Below are 13,000 nucleotides of genomic sequence, written 5' to 3'. Positions count from 1 at the left end.
GAATACCTAACAAAATATAATGCCGCCACCAAATACCAAACAGGTCCTGTTGGAGCGAGTAGGAGGAGTGGTTCACCCACATCACCTCACCATTGTCATTTTCTTCACCCTTTTTTCCCTACAAAAACCCCTGCTTCGTTCTTCCAAAACCATCCTCATCCACAATATCACATACCACAACAAAGCAATTCCACCAAACAATTCAAATGGCTCACACAAAAATGGATACGGGTTTGGTTTTGGTGGTGATTGCCATGCTGTGTGCAGGAGCTGCAGCTCAAACGAGTTGCACAAATGTGTTGGTGAGTCTGTCACCATGTCTCAACTATATCACAGGGAATTCTTCAACCCCATCTTCAGGATGCTGCTCACAGCTTGCCAGTGTTGTACGCTCACAACCACAATGCCTGTGTCAGGTTCTTAGTGGTGGTGGATCATCACTGGGAATCAACATCAACCAAACTCAAGCTCTGGCCATGCCTGGTGCTTGCAAAGTGCAGACACCACCCACCAGTCAGTGTAACAATGGTAAGTAAGACAACAACTCCTATTTTATTTTTATTGAATACAAGAAAAAAGAGGATGCTCTAGTTAAACGAGTATCAAACCTGAGTATGAATATTGAGACATGGGTATACTATATTAACATCAGCACTACACAGTATGGTGTATGGAGGCAATGAATAGAACAAAATAAGAACTATATAACAATAAGATAACCATAATCTATTTTGATCTAAATTCTTCTGCTAACTTGACATGTTTTGTTCATGACAGTAGCTGCTTCACCACCAACAGGAACAGCCGCTGAATCTCCAAATTCTGTTCCATCAGGTATTTAATGTTACTTCTCCACAGTATTTTGGTTTATGCTTCACGGCTTGATTACCCAACTTGTCCCTTGTCCTTGTTAACCATTCATGTTGACATTCACTTGCAGGAGCCGGATCCAAAACTCTACCCACAACTGATGGTGGCTCTTCCGCTGGGAATTCATTCAAGTTATCAATTCCTCTGATACTTATTTTGGCAGCAACATATGTCTCAACTTTCACAACATACTGATCCTATAAACAGTTATTTGTCATTTGCTATTTTTTTGCTTGTTTGGCAATTGTCCTTGTTTTCCAATCATTTGCTATTATTGAGTCTCCTTAGGTTGAAGGGTGTTCAATCTATTCATTCGTGACCCTACTGGGTTACATGGTTTTGTATAATGAGATATTTGTTCTCTATCCATTATCAATAAAGATGGTTTGTAACTAGTGGTTTGTCATTATAATCTTACTATTGGCACGGAACAGGTCACTGGATTTAAAACTTCAGACAAAAAAAATTCAGAGCATACCACTTTGTGGCAGTGAAACGAAATCAACTTTTAACAGAAATTGAATTTAACCACTGTAAAAGGGCAATCCACAGACTAAAAAGCCATAATTAGACCATGTGAAGTACTTCAAGGACTTAAGCTTTCATCTAGAGTAATCAGAATTTTGAGTGTGCTTGATTGCCCAATACGTCAACGTTTTGCATTAACCCTCACAAAATATGCAATCAATAAACTCGAGCCAAATTAATAAGTCCTATCTTTAATTAGATTCCTAAACAAGGCAAGATACTTAAGCATGCTTCAGTTACGGAACCTAATGCACTGGCAGAGTAGCATGATTTCCACACAGGCACAGAGCAGAGCAGATGAATTTAGATTTGACATTATTCACTAAAGCGAGGGAAATTTCACATTAAAGGATAAAGTGAAATGACCGTTAATTTGAAAACTAACTATGGTGATTATAATTATCATAATTTTTAAACCATTGATTTTCTAATCAACAATAGTCAGTGTACTTCATTCTTTAATGTGCATCCTCTTACTTTAGAGGAGCCAAATCTGACGAATGAATAGGTAGTACACCATGAATCAAGTAAATGAGGAAACACAACATGTAGGCACAGAGAGCTACATTTGAATCTCTCAAACCAATTCTCACTGAGGTAACTGAAAAATTACTACATGGTCCTAAACCAAGTAATATATGGTGCAGTTAGATTATTAGAAAATAATATAGAAGACAATAGAACAAGTTTAACCTCTTTAATCTGTTTCAGTTTGTTCTCAGGTTTCTTGCCCTCGTACACATGAGGCTCGGTGGCTGGCATCAAACCTGGCTTACACGCTGAAGAGATTTATTTTTCCTTTTCAAACCAACTCAAGCCACCGCTTAAGAAAGCTATTCAACAGGTCTCAATTAAAAACCATGCAGCACAAACACAGATTTGAACACTATGATACTATAATATCCAAAATGTAGGACGCTACAACACAAATGTGCATCTGAACATCATTACTATTTTGTTTCACAATTAACATTTATATATATTCAAAATTATCTATAAAAAGGTTAGACAACTATAACAATATGAACATATAGTTGCCAAGAGGATTTAATTAATTTAAAACATTTCACCCTTCTTGGTCATCATCATTGAAAAAAACACTATAGTTAAGGTTCATCTAAAGACAAATTAACAACTACAAAAAATTCAACAATATATGAAGATATGATATAAGAATAAATAAAAATGTTCCTAACAATACATAGATAATATTCATGATTATGTAGAATACGTTCCTTGATTCTATAATTATAATATAAACTTACACAAATTTCTAACTTCTTGATAAGATCACCATGTTTGCCCTCATTTACGTTGTCTTGGAGTTGTGTTGGTAGTGTCAAAGACCAAAAAATACATTTTTTTTTTAATTCTGATACTTCAACGGTGTTTGATTTGTATGTTTGATATATGTCATACAAATGTCCGTGTGTCATAGACAAAGGCACACGCCATTGAAGAGGAGTGTCAGAGTTTCATAGATTACAAAACCTCATGCATTGACAGACTACCACAACTTCTAAAAACAGGCACAGCAGAACAGATGAACAAATAGGTAGCATATCATGAACCACATGAATGCGGAAACTCAACATGTAGGGAGGTTAAGACAACCGCATGTTGGGGAGATAACTATTAGTGTGTTTGGATTACTGTTTCAAACGTCAAATTTATCATTTGCATTTTCCAAGGTACTAAACAGAGAAGATCAGTGTTGGATTGAACCTAAGGCGGGCTTAAGTTAGTTTCTACCGTTTCCCAGACCGATTGTAAATATTAAATATCCAACTTGAAAGTGTGACAAGATAACTAAACAAATGAATAACGATCTTGAACTCTGCGCAACTCAATCTCCACATCTGGTAATTCCAGATTAGAAATAGAAGTACTGCCATAGCTATATGTTCCCAAAAAAGCACAGAAATTAACCTTATATGGACAAGAACTTGAGTATAAATTTCACAAATGAATCTGTAAAAGTTAATTGCAAGTGTAAGATTTCCATCCATTATACAAGGCAAGTTATTATAAATACTTATCTCATAATCTGATAAAACATGAATAGTGCAGTATTGCGGTCCTAAGGAACTTCAAATCAAAACTATGTACGTACATGAACTCTAAATATGGTACAAAAATCAAGAACGTGATCGTGCGCGAGCAAATTCTTCTAGTCTCTCCCACACGTCCAATGCAGCGGCCCTGTCCTGATGTCGTTTATTCTTACTAATCTGCAAATGGCAACAAGTTAGAAACATGTGACTAAACTACAAGTTGAATAGGTGTAAATACAGGAACACAGCAAAGCACTAGATTGATATTAATTGAAGAAGAACCCACCGAGATAATCTTCACATTCCACTGCTTGACATTCTTTGCTGACTCCAAACTATCATCTTCAAATCGCATGTAAAATCCAATAACTGCAAGAAATAATGAATCAAAAAGGGTTACTCACAATCAACGAGAAGCACCGATTGGAATTGGTATAATGTACAGAAGGAATGGAGCGGACTTACTTTTGTTGAAAATTTCAACATGGTCCTTGAAAGGCCAGTCCTTAAACTGCCACTCCTTGCCCAACACAAAAACAGCAACGACCCGATCCCAGTCGTCGGGTTTAAGAGAAGAAGGCTTATCCCTCACTTCATAAGCGGTTACAACCCTATCCCTACTGAGCTTCTTCTGGACAGTGACGCAATCTGGCCTGGTCCCTTTCATCTGCTTCACCTTCACATCAGTGGGTATATAAACACCGTCCTCCAAGAACTCCTTCACATTGTAGATAGTGATAAGGGTCTGAAAGGCACTGGGGACCAAGATAATGGGAACGCCTTCCCCAATTTTGGTACCCTTCAAGAGCATCTTAGGCTTCGGGGTGGGGTCGTACCCGCCCATGTCGTCGGAAAACCCTAAACCCCTGTCATCGGCGGCCATCAAGCGACTCTTGGCGACGAGGCCGTCCTTCCTCTGCTGCGACTCCATCCTCTGGCGGTCCTCCTCACGCTTAGTGGCGGAGACGAGGACGCTGTAGAAGTCGCGATTCTTGCACTCGAGGAGGGACTGGCGGTCCTTCAAGGGCCTCTCGACGGAAGTGATGAGGGAGATGAGGTCCAATTTGTCGGGCTGTTCCTGGGGCTGGGGGAGGGCCTGGGCCTGGGAAGGGAGGGTGGATTTGGGGGCGAAGGAGGGGTCCTCAGGGCGGTACTCGATGGAATCGGTGGAGGTTAGGGTGCCCTGGAGGTACTGGAGAAGGGGTTTGCGGTCGGGGAGGGTGACGGAGGGGATGCCGACGGCGAAGGTGTTCTGGATGTACTCGGTGTGCTTGAGGTGGTGGTTCTTGATGTAGTGGACTAGGGTTTCCAGAGTGTATCGGTTGCCCTTTGTGGAACGATAAGCGGTTTCCACCCAGCACGGGAAGGTGTACTCCTCCCCGAATCGGAACTCACCGTTCACACGCACTATCTTTTCCACCTCCCCTCTCATCGTAAACTCCCGAAGAGCCGACAGCGGATCCATTGCTTTCCACCTCTGTCACTGCAACCTACGTTAATATGTATGATACATAGATTCTCTATGCTTTCTATACTCACCCTTTAATTCCGTTCAAATTTTATTTTTTATTTATCTATTATTAGATAAAAAAATTTAATTATTTAATTTTATTAATCTTTTTATTTAATAAACTATGCAATAGTGTAATTTCCTTTCTTCCATATATAATTAGTAATTCCCCACTTAAAATAATGAATATATACATTTAGTTTTAATTTTACAATATCTAATAATCATACCAGATTCATAATTCTTTGTCAAAAATAAATCAGAATTTCGTCATTGCAATTTAAAAAATTAAAAAAACCTAATTTTATTATGGACTCAAGTAGTCATTAGCGATTACAGAAAAAGAACTCTGGAGAGATCTATACAAGGAACAGATTTTACAAGAGTCAAATGGTAATGACCTTTGGTCAAACTACTCTAACTGCTATGCCTTAGTATCAACGGTGCTTTGATTCTCAATAGTGCTTTGTTCCATTTCTGAAGCCTTTCCCAGCAAAATCCCAAGCTGTGTGAAGAAATATCCATCCATCAATTAAAAATAGTTGTAGCAAACTGAAAGACTGAAAGATTGAGTGATGATAAGGAAAAACCAACCTTAGCCTTCGGAATCCCTCGACCTTCTTTCTCTTCCTTGGAAATAACCGTGGATGTCATGATATCTGCGTCACATACACAAGTCAAACTCAGAATAAAACCTTTGGCTTTCGGCAAGCTTCGTAAGGACAAGACTCATATCTTACTTTTCTCAATTGCCCACCCGTTACTTTTCAAAATCTCAGAGATTATCACAACAGTTGGAATAGCTGGGATTCAAAATTTAAAAAAGGAAAGGTTAGGAGAATAAAAAAGAATGCAGAACCCGTACGTTCAACTTTAACATTTTAGCGTTTAGGGTGTGATTAGTAATAGCCAAAATCTATTCATCAAGAGGGGCTAAATTGAGGGTTGAAGAAAATAAAACGCACAAACAGATTCAATAATTTATACCCATGCCCAGCGCACAGAGCTCCACGTCATTGTCCTGTTTTATAAACTTCTGCACCGTCAGAAAGAAACACAAGATTGATAAATGAAGCCATTTGAAGCCAATTTCCACAATCTTTCAAATGTCGATAGAAATTACGAAGGAGAAAGAGAGTGATTACCTTGGCAAGATTGAGGTAGAAGAAGAAAGGTTTCTTAGTTTTCGAAACCTGAATTCGGATTATCTTCTTGCCTTTGTCTTTGACGCCGTTAGCGTTGGCGTTGTCGTTCTTAGGAGCACCCTCCGTCATCTCTACTGCCATCTCTCTCTCGCACAGATTTTGCAGTATGCTACTCTCACTTAGAACCTTCTTCAACGCGAAACAGAAATGGATTATGCAATATCCGTTGACGGAGACGATTTTATAGGACTCCTTAACCAAACCTGAAGCGACACGTGTCCCCTTCTGTTAATACTCCCTAGGTGGAATTACTCCTCTACCCCTTGGTGGAGTCGAAGAAATGTATACTTATCTAAACTTATTAATCATTCTATTATAAGTAATTTGGTGAAAAATTTTATATTAATTTTTATGATAATTTTTATATTGATTAAGTATATGTATTTTCACTAATGTGCGTGAATATATATATATATATATATATATATATATATATATATATATATATATATATATATATATAAATCTTCGTATGTTTGCTCTTAACTCTTTTTCTTACTTTTATATTTTTAAATTGTTAAAATATTTTTGTTTTAGTGGATAGTTAAACCTTAAACCCTAATATTAAATTTTATTTATTTTTATTTGATATTTATAGGATTATAATTTATTTTTTTATGTTTGATATTGAAACAAATAAACTATTGTTACTTGATAATATGATAGTTTATTTTATGATTTGTCCTTTTAAAATAAATGTTTTTTAGTTAATAATTATAATAATAAAATATTTTTTAGTGAATGTTAAGAGAAAAATGTATACCCATTAGAATAAAGATAATCAAAATCAAATCCACCTGCTTAAACATTGTATTCCTTTTGATCCGATTTGTAGGATGAATGGATTTGGTAAAATAGATTTACGTGATAAATTGTATTTGTATTTGTTAATTTGGGAAAGAGTATGATGACGGATTTGTGAGATATATTCAATTTTTCATTTTGTCAAAATTGTGAATATTTGTAAGGATGAAATGTAAACTTATCATTTTATACTTTATGTATGAGTATTATGTGTGGTATGAGTATTATGTGTGGGTGACATGTATTAGAGGATGTTTTGTGCATGTGAATTATTGAATATCGATATAAATTAGTGAGGATGGGTCAGTTATTAAATCCATATGATATGTGTATGGTTTGTTTATATATATATATATATATATATATATATATATATATATATATATATATATATAAATTTTAGATTTTTAATTTATTAAATTCTTTTAATCTATTATATCAATAAAATCTGAACTTTTATAAATTTCATTGTAAAATTCACTTGTTTTCATCTTAAAATATCTTTAAATAAACAAAAAAATTATTCATTTAAATTCATCTATGTCTATCCAAATTCATCATCACCCTCTTTTCCAAATTTATCTCTCTACATAATACATCCTAAGTGTTATCCCTAATTTTGATTTTTATATTATTTAAGATATTTTTGTTGTCGTTTTTCTCGTATGCTTATTGACTATTTTCTCGTAGACTTTATTAACTATTTTTATTGGTTTTACGAAAAACCTATTCAACAACATATTATTAGAGGATGAGATTGTGTTGCGGTAAATTAGGGTTTGACTTCTGTTTTCTTTTAAAGTTGATATTAAATAAATTATAAAATAAAAAAATAAATGCAAATTTAATCAAACAACATTATCAATTTTATATTTATCCGATAAGTTTCACAGTTTTACCTACTGAGTTTGAGTTGATTGCGCTCTCCCAGTCAGCGCTCACGCTTCATTCGGGCCTTTCTTAGAACACTACAATAAAATTAAAATAAGATTAGGTAGATGCTTATAAAATACAGCTTCTATCCAATGGATAATTGAAATGTAATTTTGAAAAAAAAAGAGTGGATAATTGAATGTAATTTTGAAAAAAAATAGGTTGTCTTGAACAAATTTACGCGGCATTTGGTTTGGATTTAATCGGAGAAGAAGGGTGGGGACTTGAACCGTCGAACCTAACAAATGCTTTCTAATATTTAATGCAAATAAATCGACGGCAGGTGGAGTGACACGTGGCGGGTTTCTCTGAGCGAGAGAAAGAGGGGAAAAAAGAAAGCCTATCCTGTTGGCGATTGGATTGTTGAAGATGGAAGAGGGTGAACTCGTTGGTTGTGTCCTCTGCAACAAGGTTTCCTTCATCTTCTGATTTTATTGTTTGTTGCTGCAAAACACCAAGAAAAGCGAGGAGAGAGAGAGATAGAGATAGATAAAGAGGAGTGATAGAGAGAGAAAGAGGGATCTTTCATTTTCTGTGGAAAATGGAGGATTCTTTCTTTGACATGGGAGAGTTTCTCAAGAAACCCTCCATAACGGAGACATTCGTCGACATTTTGCTATGCGCGGTTCCGATTTGGTTGGCTGTCATGATCGGCCTCGTGATCGGCTGGTCGTGGCGCCCGCGCTGGACGGGGCTCCTCTTCCTCGGCCTCCGTAGCAAGTTACGCTTTCTCTGGACGGCGCCACCGGGGTTCGGCGCTCGCCGCCTCTGGTTCGCCTTCACCGCCGTCTCCGCCTTCTCCATTTGCCGTACCTATTGGTCCAATTTCAAAGGCAAGGCCAAGGCAAAAGCTGAAGATCCCTCGCCCTCGCAATCTGATGTTGCCGACTCCAACGCCATCGAGCGCACCACTCGGTATGTAGCATTGATAACATTGTTGGATTGGTGTTTAATTATTGTTATCGTAATTTCTTTCTACTAGCTATCGGATTTTATGATTTACTGTGCTGTGTTGGTAGATGAAGAATTGATCGCTTTATTATTTGTTTGGCTAATTGGTTAATTCACAATCATTAGGTCCGGTGATTGGGCTGAGGAGAGTGGGCAGGACACTGTTACACAGGCTGATTTGGAGCATTTTCTTCATCTTCTTGAAGGGAAAGTTGGGTTGATGGACCGGCAATGTTTTATGGAGAGGTCAACACCAAACATGCAATACAAAGCTTGGCGTCATGATCCTGAGGTAGATTCCGAGGTTTAATTTTCATCTCATTTCAACTGTCTATACATTATAAACTGGCAAAAATCATACACATCTTGCATTACTTATTAGTTTTGTATATTTTCCGATCAGAGGCATGTTTACCTTGTAGTTAAAGTATATTTATGTTATCAACTTTTTCTCTATTCTATGTTCCTCTTCCAAATGAAAAATACATCCTCACCATCAATATTTGATGATTATTTCCTTTTGTTTTTCCACTTCCACCTTAGAAATAGACCACCGTCTGATGTTGTATCTGGATATGTGAACAGACAGGTCCTACAGTTTACCGTAGCAGAACCGTCTTTGAAGATGCAACCCCAGAGTTAGTGAGGGATTTCTTCTGGGACGATGACTTCCGTCCTAAATGGGATCCTATGCTTGCATACTGCAAAGTATTGGAGGAATGCCCTCATAATGGGACAATGATCTCTCACTGGATTAAAAAGGTATTTACCCCAAAGATCTTAAAGACTTCTATTTTAATTTTGTTCAATGGTACGGTTCACTGATTCTTCATGTACTCCTTTTGTCTGTAGTTCCCCTTCTTCTGCAGTGATAGAGAATATATTATTGCTCGAAGAATATGGCAGTCTGGAAACACGTACTATTGTGTCACTAAGGTATGACTCTAACATGGTTCGTTATAATTTTATGGCATTTTCTCTTGTTTATTCTCCTCTCCCGATGACAAGGCCACGACGGACTTCTATCACTTTGAAAAGAAAGTCCCACTTATGTGATGACACTAACAGTGAATGTCTAATTTCTAGCTAGAAACAATTGAGTAATGAATTAGGAAAGGAATGAGTGGAAATTGGTCCCACTACCTCTCCCCTCACAAATTTTGAAAATTGTTTTTGAACCAAGTTTCTCGCATCCCCTCGCAAATTCTGCACATTGTTTTTTTAACCAAGTTTCACGCATTAAGTTGATAGCATAAGTTGAACTAGTTATTTTATTGATGTAGTTATTCACCCTGATAACAGCAGAGTGGCCAACAATAGTTTTATCTTACTATGTGAAATTGGCTACATGAAACAAAAACATCATTAGGCTCAATTAAAAATATCAAAGTTTTAGGGATTTTATTCACCATTGGATCTCTTTTAATAATGTCTTCCAATATTCTTGAGTCTTCATCAATAGGGTTAAAAGTATTCTCTCTACTCTACTCACCAGTGTCCTCAGTAGCTTTTTTGTATACGTCTAAACTATCTTAACCAATTTTCTAATCATCTTTTTTTGGATAAGTGATACATTAATATCTACTTGTATATAATTGTGCTGATATATCTTCCTGCCGACCTTACCCTATTCAAAAAGCGAGATCTAGTAATAAATGTTGATTTATTTTATAATATGGGTTAATATCCAGGTCATAGATGGTATTATCTTGCCAATATAATTAAATAAAACGTAATAAGGAGCATAATAAGATAATTAGAGGAAAATCAAGAAGTACAAGTCCATGATTGTAGAAACCGAATTGCAACTCTTTAGGGACAAAACTCACCATAAATACAGAAGACAACAACACATGGAAAGACAAGACATTAATAGGGGATCTCCATATCTCTTGGTTAGAACAATTATCATTTTATATCTGTCCACAAACATCTTAACACGCTATTTTTTGCTGCTCTTTTCTCTTATTATTCTTTTAATGCCCAACATACTGTAGAGTGTGGGGGTGTTTTCGGATTGGATTTGAATTGATTTTGAAGGAAAAATATCTTTTCTAAACTCCTTAGTTTTGTTATCTGATCATCCGGTTGATTTGATACCTTGATTGTAAAGTTCAATTCAATTCAATCCAATTTATTATGAGTTAGACTGCACTGGTTTGGCTTTTTGAAAAAGTTTAGAAATATTTTAATAAATGATGCAATATTGAAATGCCCAAATTATTCCTACATCAAATAACACATCTCATGTAATTCACAGCATAGTTGAAATTATAGGTTAAAGATATTCTCATAATAATCTCTTAGTTCTTAATTGCATGGACATATGACTAACTATTGAATATTTTTTATTTGAATTACAACAAAGTTTGGTTTGGATTTATTTTCAATATAGATTCTCACTTTCAAATCCAATGAAAAAAAAAGTCGTTTTTTCTTTCTTTTTTTTTTATTTCAATCTGATTACCACAATGTTGTATTGGATTGATTGATGAACACTCTTAGTAGAGTATTGATGGTCGTATAACAGTATTATAGGACTTTCCTTCGAGTTTTTTGAGTACTTTGTGATCTCAAATAACTCTCAAAAGCCTTTCTCCATTTTAGCCGTCCAACTTGTATCCTCTGCATGACATTAATAATTTACCTATCATTTTGTATTATTAATTCAAGGTACTTAAAGTCAGAAATTTATGGTATGACATCTCCCACATTTATGTCCAAGTTATTTACCTATGTCTCTTTGTTAAAATTGTGAAACACGGACCTTTTCTTCTCCTAGTCTAGAAGAAACCTTTTGACTTTATTGTCTATCTCCAATGCTCTAGTTTTACTTCTCTTCCTTGCTTTTTCAATCAAAATATATTATATGAAAAGAAAAGGCCTTTATTTTATGTCCCTAGTAAGCATCTTTATGACTGGTTAAACAAGTATAGGCTTGAGACCAAGTCTTGATGTAGACCTATTATTCTAGGGATGTCTTTAGTCTCGCCAACATAACTTGTAGTTACTCAATCATACACGTCAATTTTTTTCCAAAGCCTTGCGGAAAAGTCAAAATTTCTCTTAACTCTTAATCATATGTAAGTATATTTACCATGCTACCTTTCCTAGTATGAATTTGAATTTATGCTAGCAATGTGAATTTATACTAGCAAAGTATCTTTACTTTGCCACCCAAAACCTAAAATATTGATGTTTTATTGTTTTCCATGTGTTTTGCATTAAATATGCCGCCAATTGATCACAAATTAGACGTAAAATAGATATGGAATATTCAGAGTAACCACAATGATTGTTCCTATTTAATCTCCAATGTTGTAGGGAGTACCCCATCCCAGTTTGCCAATACGGGATAAGCCCAGACGTGTGGAGCTCTACTTTTCTAGTTGGGTGATCAAACCTGGTAAGAACTGTCAGAACAATTATTATGTGTTTGTTAACCTTAAAGCAATTCAATGGTGGTGGTTTAAGTACTGATTATGTGAAATTGATGCAGTGGAATCTCGCAAAGGAGATGGTCAGTTGTCTGCATGCGAGGTTACCCTGTTACATTATGAAGACATGGGGATTCCCAAAGATGTTGCCAAGTTGGGAGTCCGCCATGGAATGTGGGGAGCTGTCAAGAAATTGCACTTAGGAATGAGAGCTTACCAGAATGCTAGGAAAACAGATTCTTCTTTATCAAGATGTGCATTGATGGCAAGTAAAACAACTAAGATTTCTTCTGACACAAACATGCATTCCTCGGAGTCTTCGTCTTCCATGGAAGATGGGATGCAAGCTATGTGCAATATTGCACAAAAGGGTCATGGCATTGATTGGAAGTGGGTGGCTCTAGGTGGCACTGTTGCTCTGGTTTTGGGTCTTCATAATGGGGCTATAGGGAGAGCGTTGTTATTGGGAGCAGGGCACAGACTTGCGCGGAGGTGAGTTGTCCAGGATCTGGTCAATGGGAAGCATATCTACTTATCACCATTCGGAATATTCATCATAAATATATTTAGACTATCATTTATCTGTGTCGAATGCTAATTTTGCGTTATATTATCATCACCATTTTTATTTTATTTCTTTTACTGATTTGATCGTCTCGCGATATAGAATCATAAGCTGCAATTAAATTCTTGCTGTTGTGTATTTTT

At 36.1% G+C, this 13,000-nt stretch overlaps 4 protein-coding genes across 4 annotated transcripts; 2 read left to right on the top strand and 2 right to left on the bottom strand.

The window, feature by feature from the left end:
- The first annotated feature begins 94 nt into the window (after positions 1-94).
- LOC114173486 (Bifunctional inhibitor/lipid-transfer protein/seed storage 2S albumin superfamily protein) lies at positions 95-1,265 on the top strand. The gene is made up of 3 exons (XM_028057928.2): positions 95-528; positions 778-834; positions 941-1,265. The coding sequence occupies exons 1-3, from the start codon at positions 207-209 to the stop codon at positions 1,063-1,065; spliced, it is 504 nt and encodes a 167-aa protein (XP_027913729.1). The 5' UTR covers positions 95-206; the 3' UTR covers positions 1,066-1,265.
- Positions 1,266-3,355: 2,090 nt separating this feature from the next.
- Positions 3,356-4,966, bottom strand: PHP (PLANT HOMOLOGOUS TO PARAFIBROMIN). Its single transcript, XM_028057924.2, has 3 exons — positions 3,918-4,966; positions 3,739-3,821; positions 3,356-3,629 (listed from the first exon to the last, which is right to left on the bottom strand). Exons 1-3 carry the CDS (start codon positions 4,915-4,917, stop codon positions 3,537-3,539), a joined length of 1,176 nt encoding a protein of 391 aa, XP_027913725.1. The 5' UTR covers positions 4,918-4,966; the 3' UTR covers positions 3,356-3,536.
- A 284-nt stretch (positions 4,967-5,250) lies between these two features.
- Positions 5,251-6,329, bottom strand: LOC114174227 (uncharacterized protein At2g34160-like). The gene is made up of 5 exons (XM_028059021.2): positions 6,108-6,329; positions 5,950-5,998; positions 5,703-5,765; positions 5,557-5,621; positions 5,251-5,467 (listed from the first exon to the last, which is right to left on the bottom strand). Exons 1-5 carry the CDS (start codon positions 6,246-6,248, stop codon positions 5,387-5,389), a joined length of 399 nt encoding a protein of 132 aa, XP_027914822.1. The 5' UTR covers positions 6,249-6,329; the 3' UTR covers positions 5,251-5,386.
- A 1,831-nt stretch (positions 6,330-8,160) lies between these two features.
- LOC114173824 (uncharacterized) lies at positions 8,161-12,925 on the top strand. Its single transcript, XM_028058452.2, has 6 exons — positions 8,161-8,819; positions 8,982-9,147; positions 9,441-9,617; positions 9,708-9,791; positions 12,180-12,261; positions 12,355-12,925. The coding sequence occupies exons 1-6, from the start codon at positions 8,446-8,448 to the stop codon at positions 12,786-12,788; spliced, it is 1,317 nt and encodes a 438-aa protein (XP_027914253.1). The 5' UTR covers positions 8,161-8,445; the 3' UTR covers positions 12,789-12,925.
- The last annotated feature ends 75 nt before the right edge of the window (positions 12,926-13,000 follow it).

This window comes from Vigna unguiculata, chromosome 2, assembly GCF_037176805.1.
Source record: "Vigna unguiculata cultivar grain cowpea cultivar isolate G323 ecotype 2 chromosome 2, ASM3717680v1, whole genome shotgun sequence".
Taxonomy (NCBI): Eukaryota; Viridiplantae; Streptophyta; class Magnoliopsida; order Fabales; family Fabaceae; genus Vigna; species Vigna unguiculata.
Note: the sequence above shows the minus strand (reverse complement) of the source record. Positions and strands in the feature narration are given on the sequence as shown.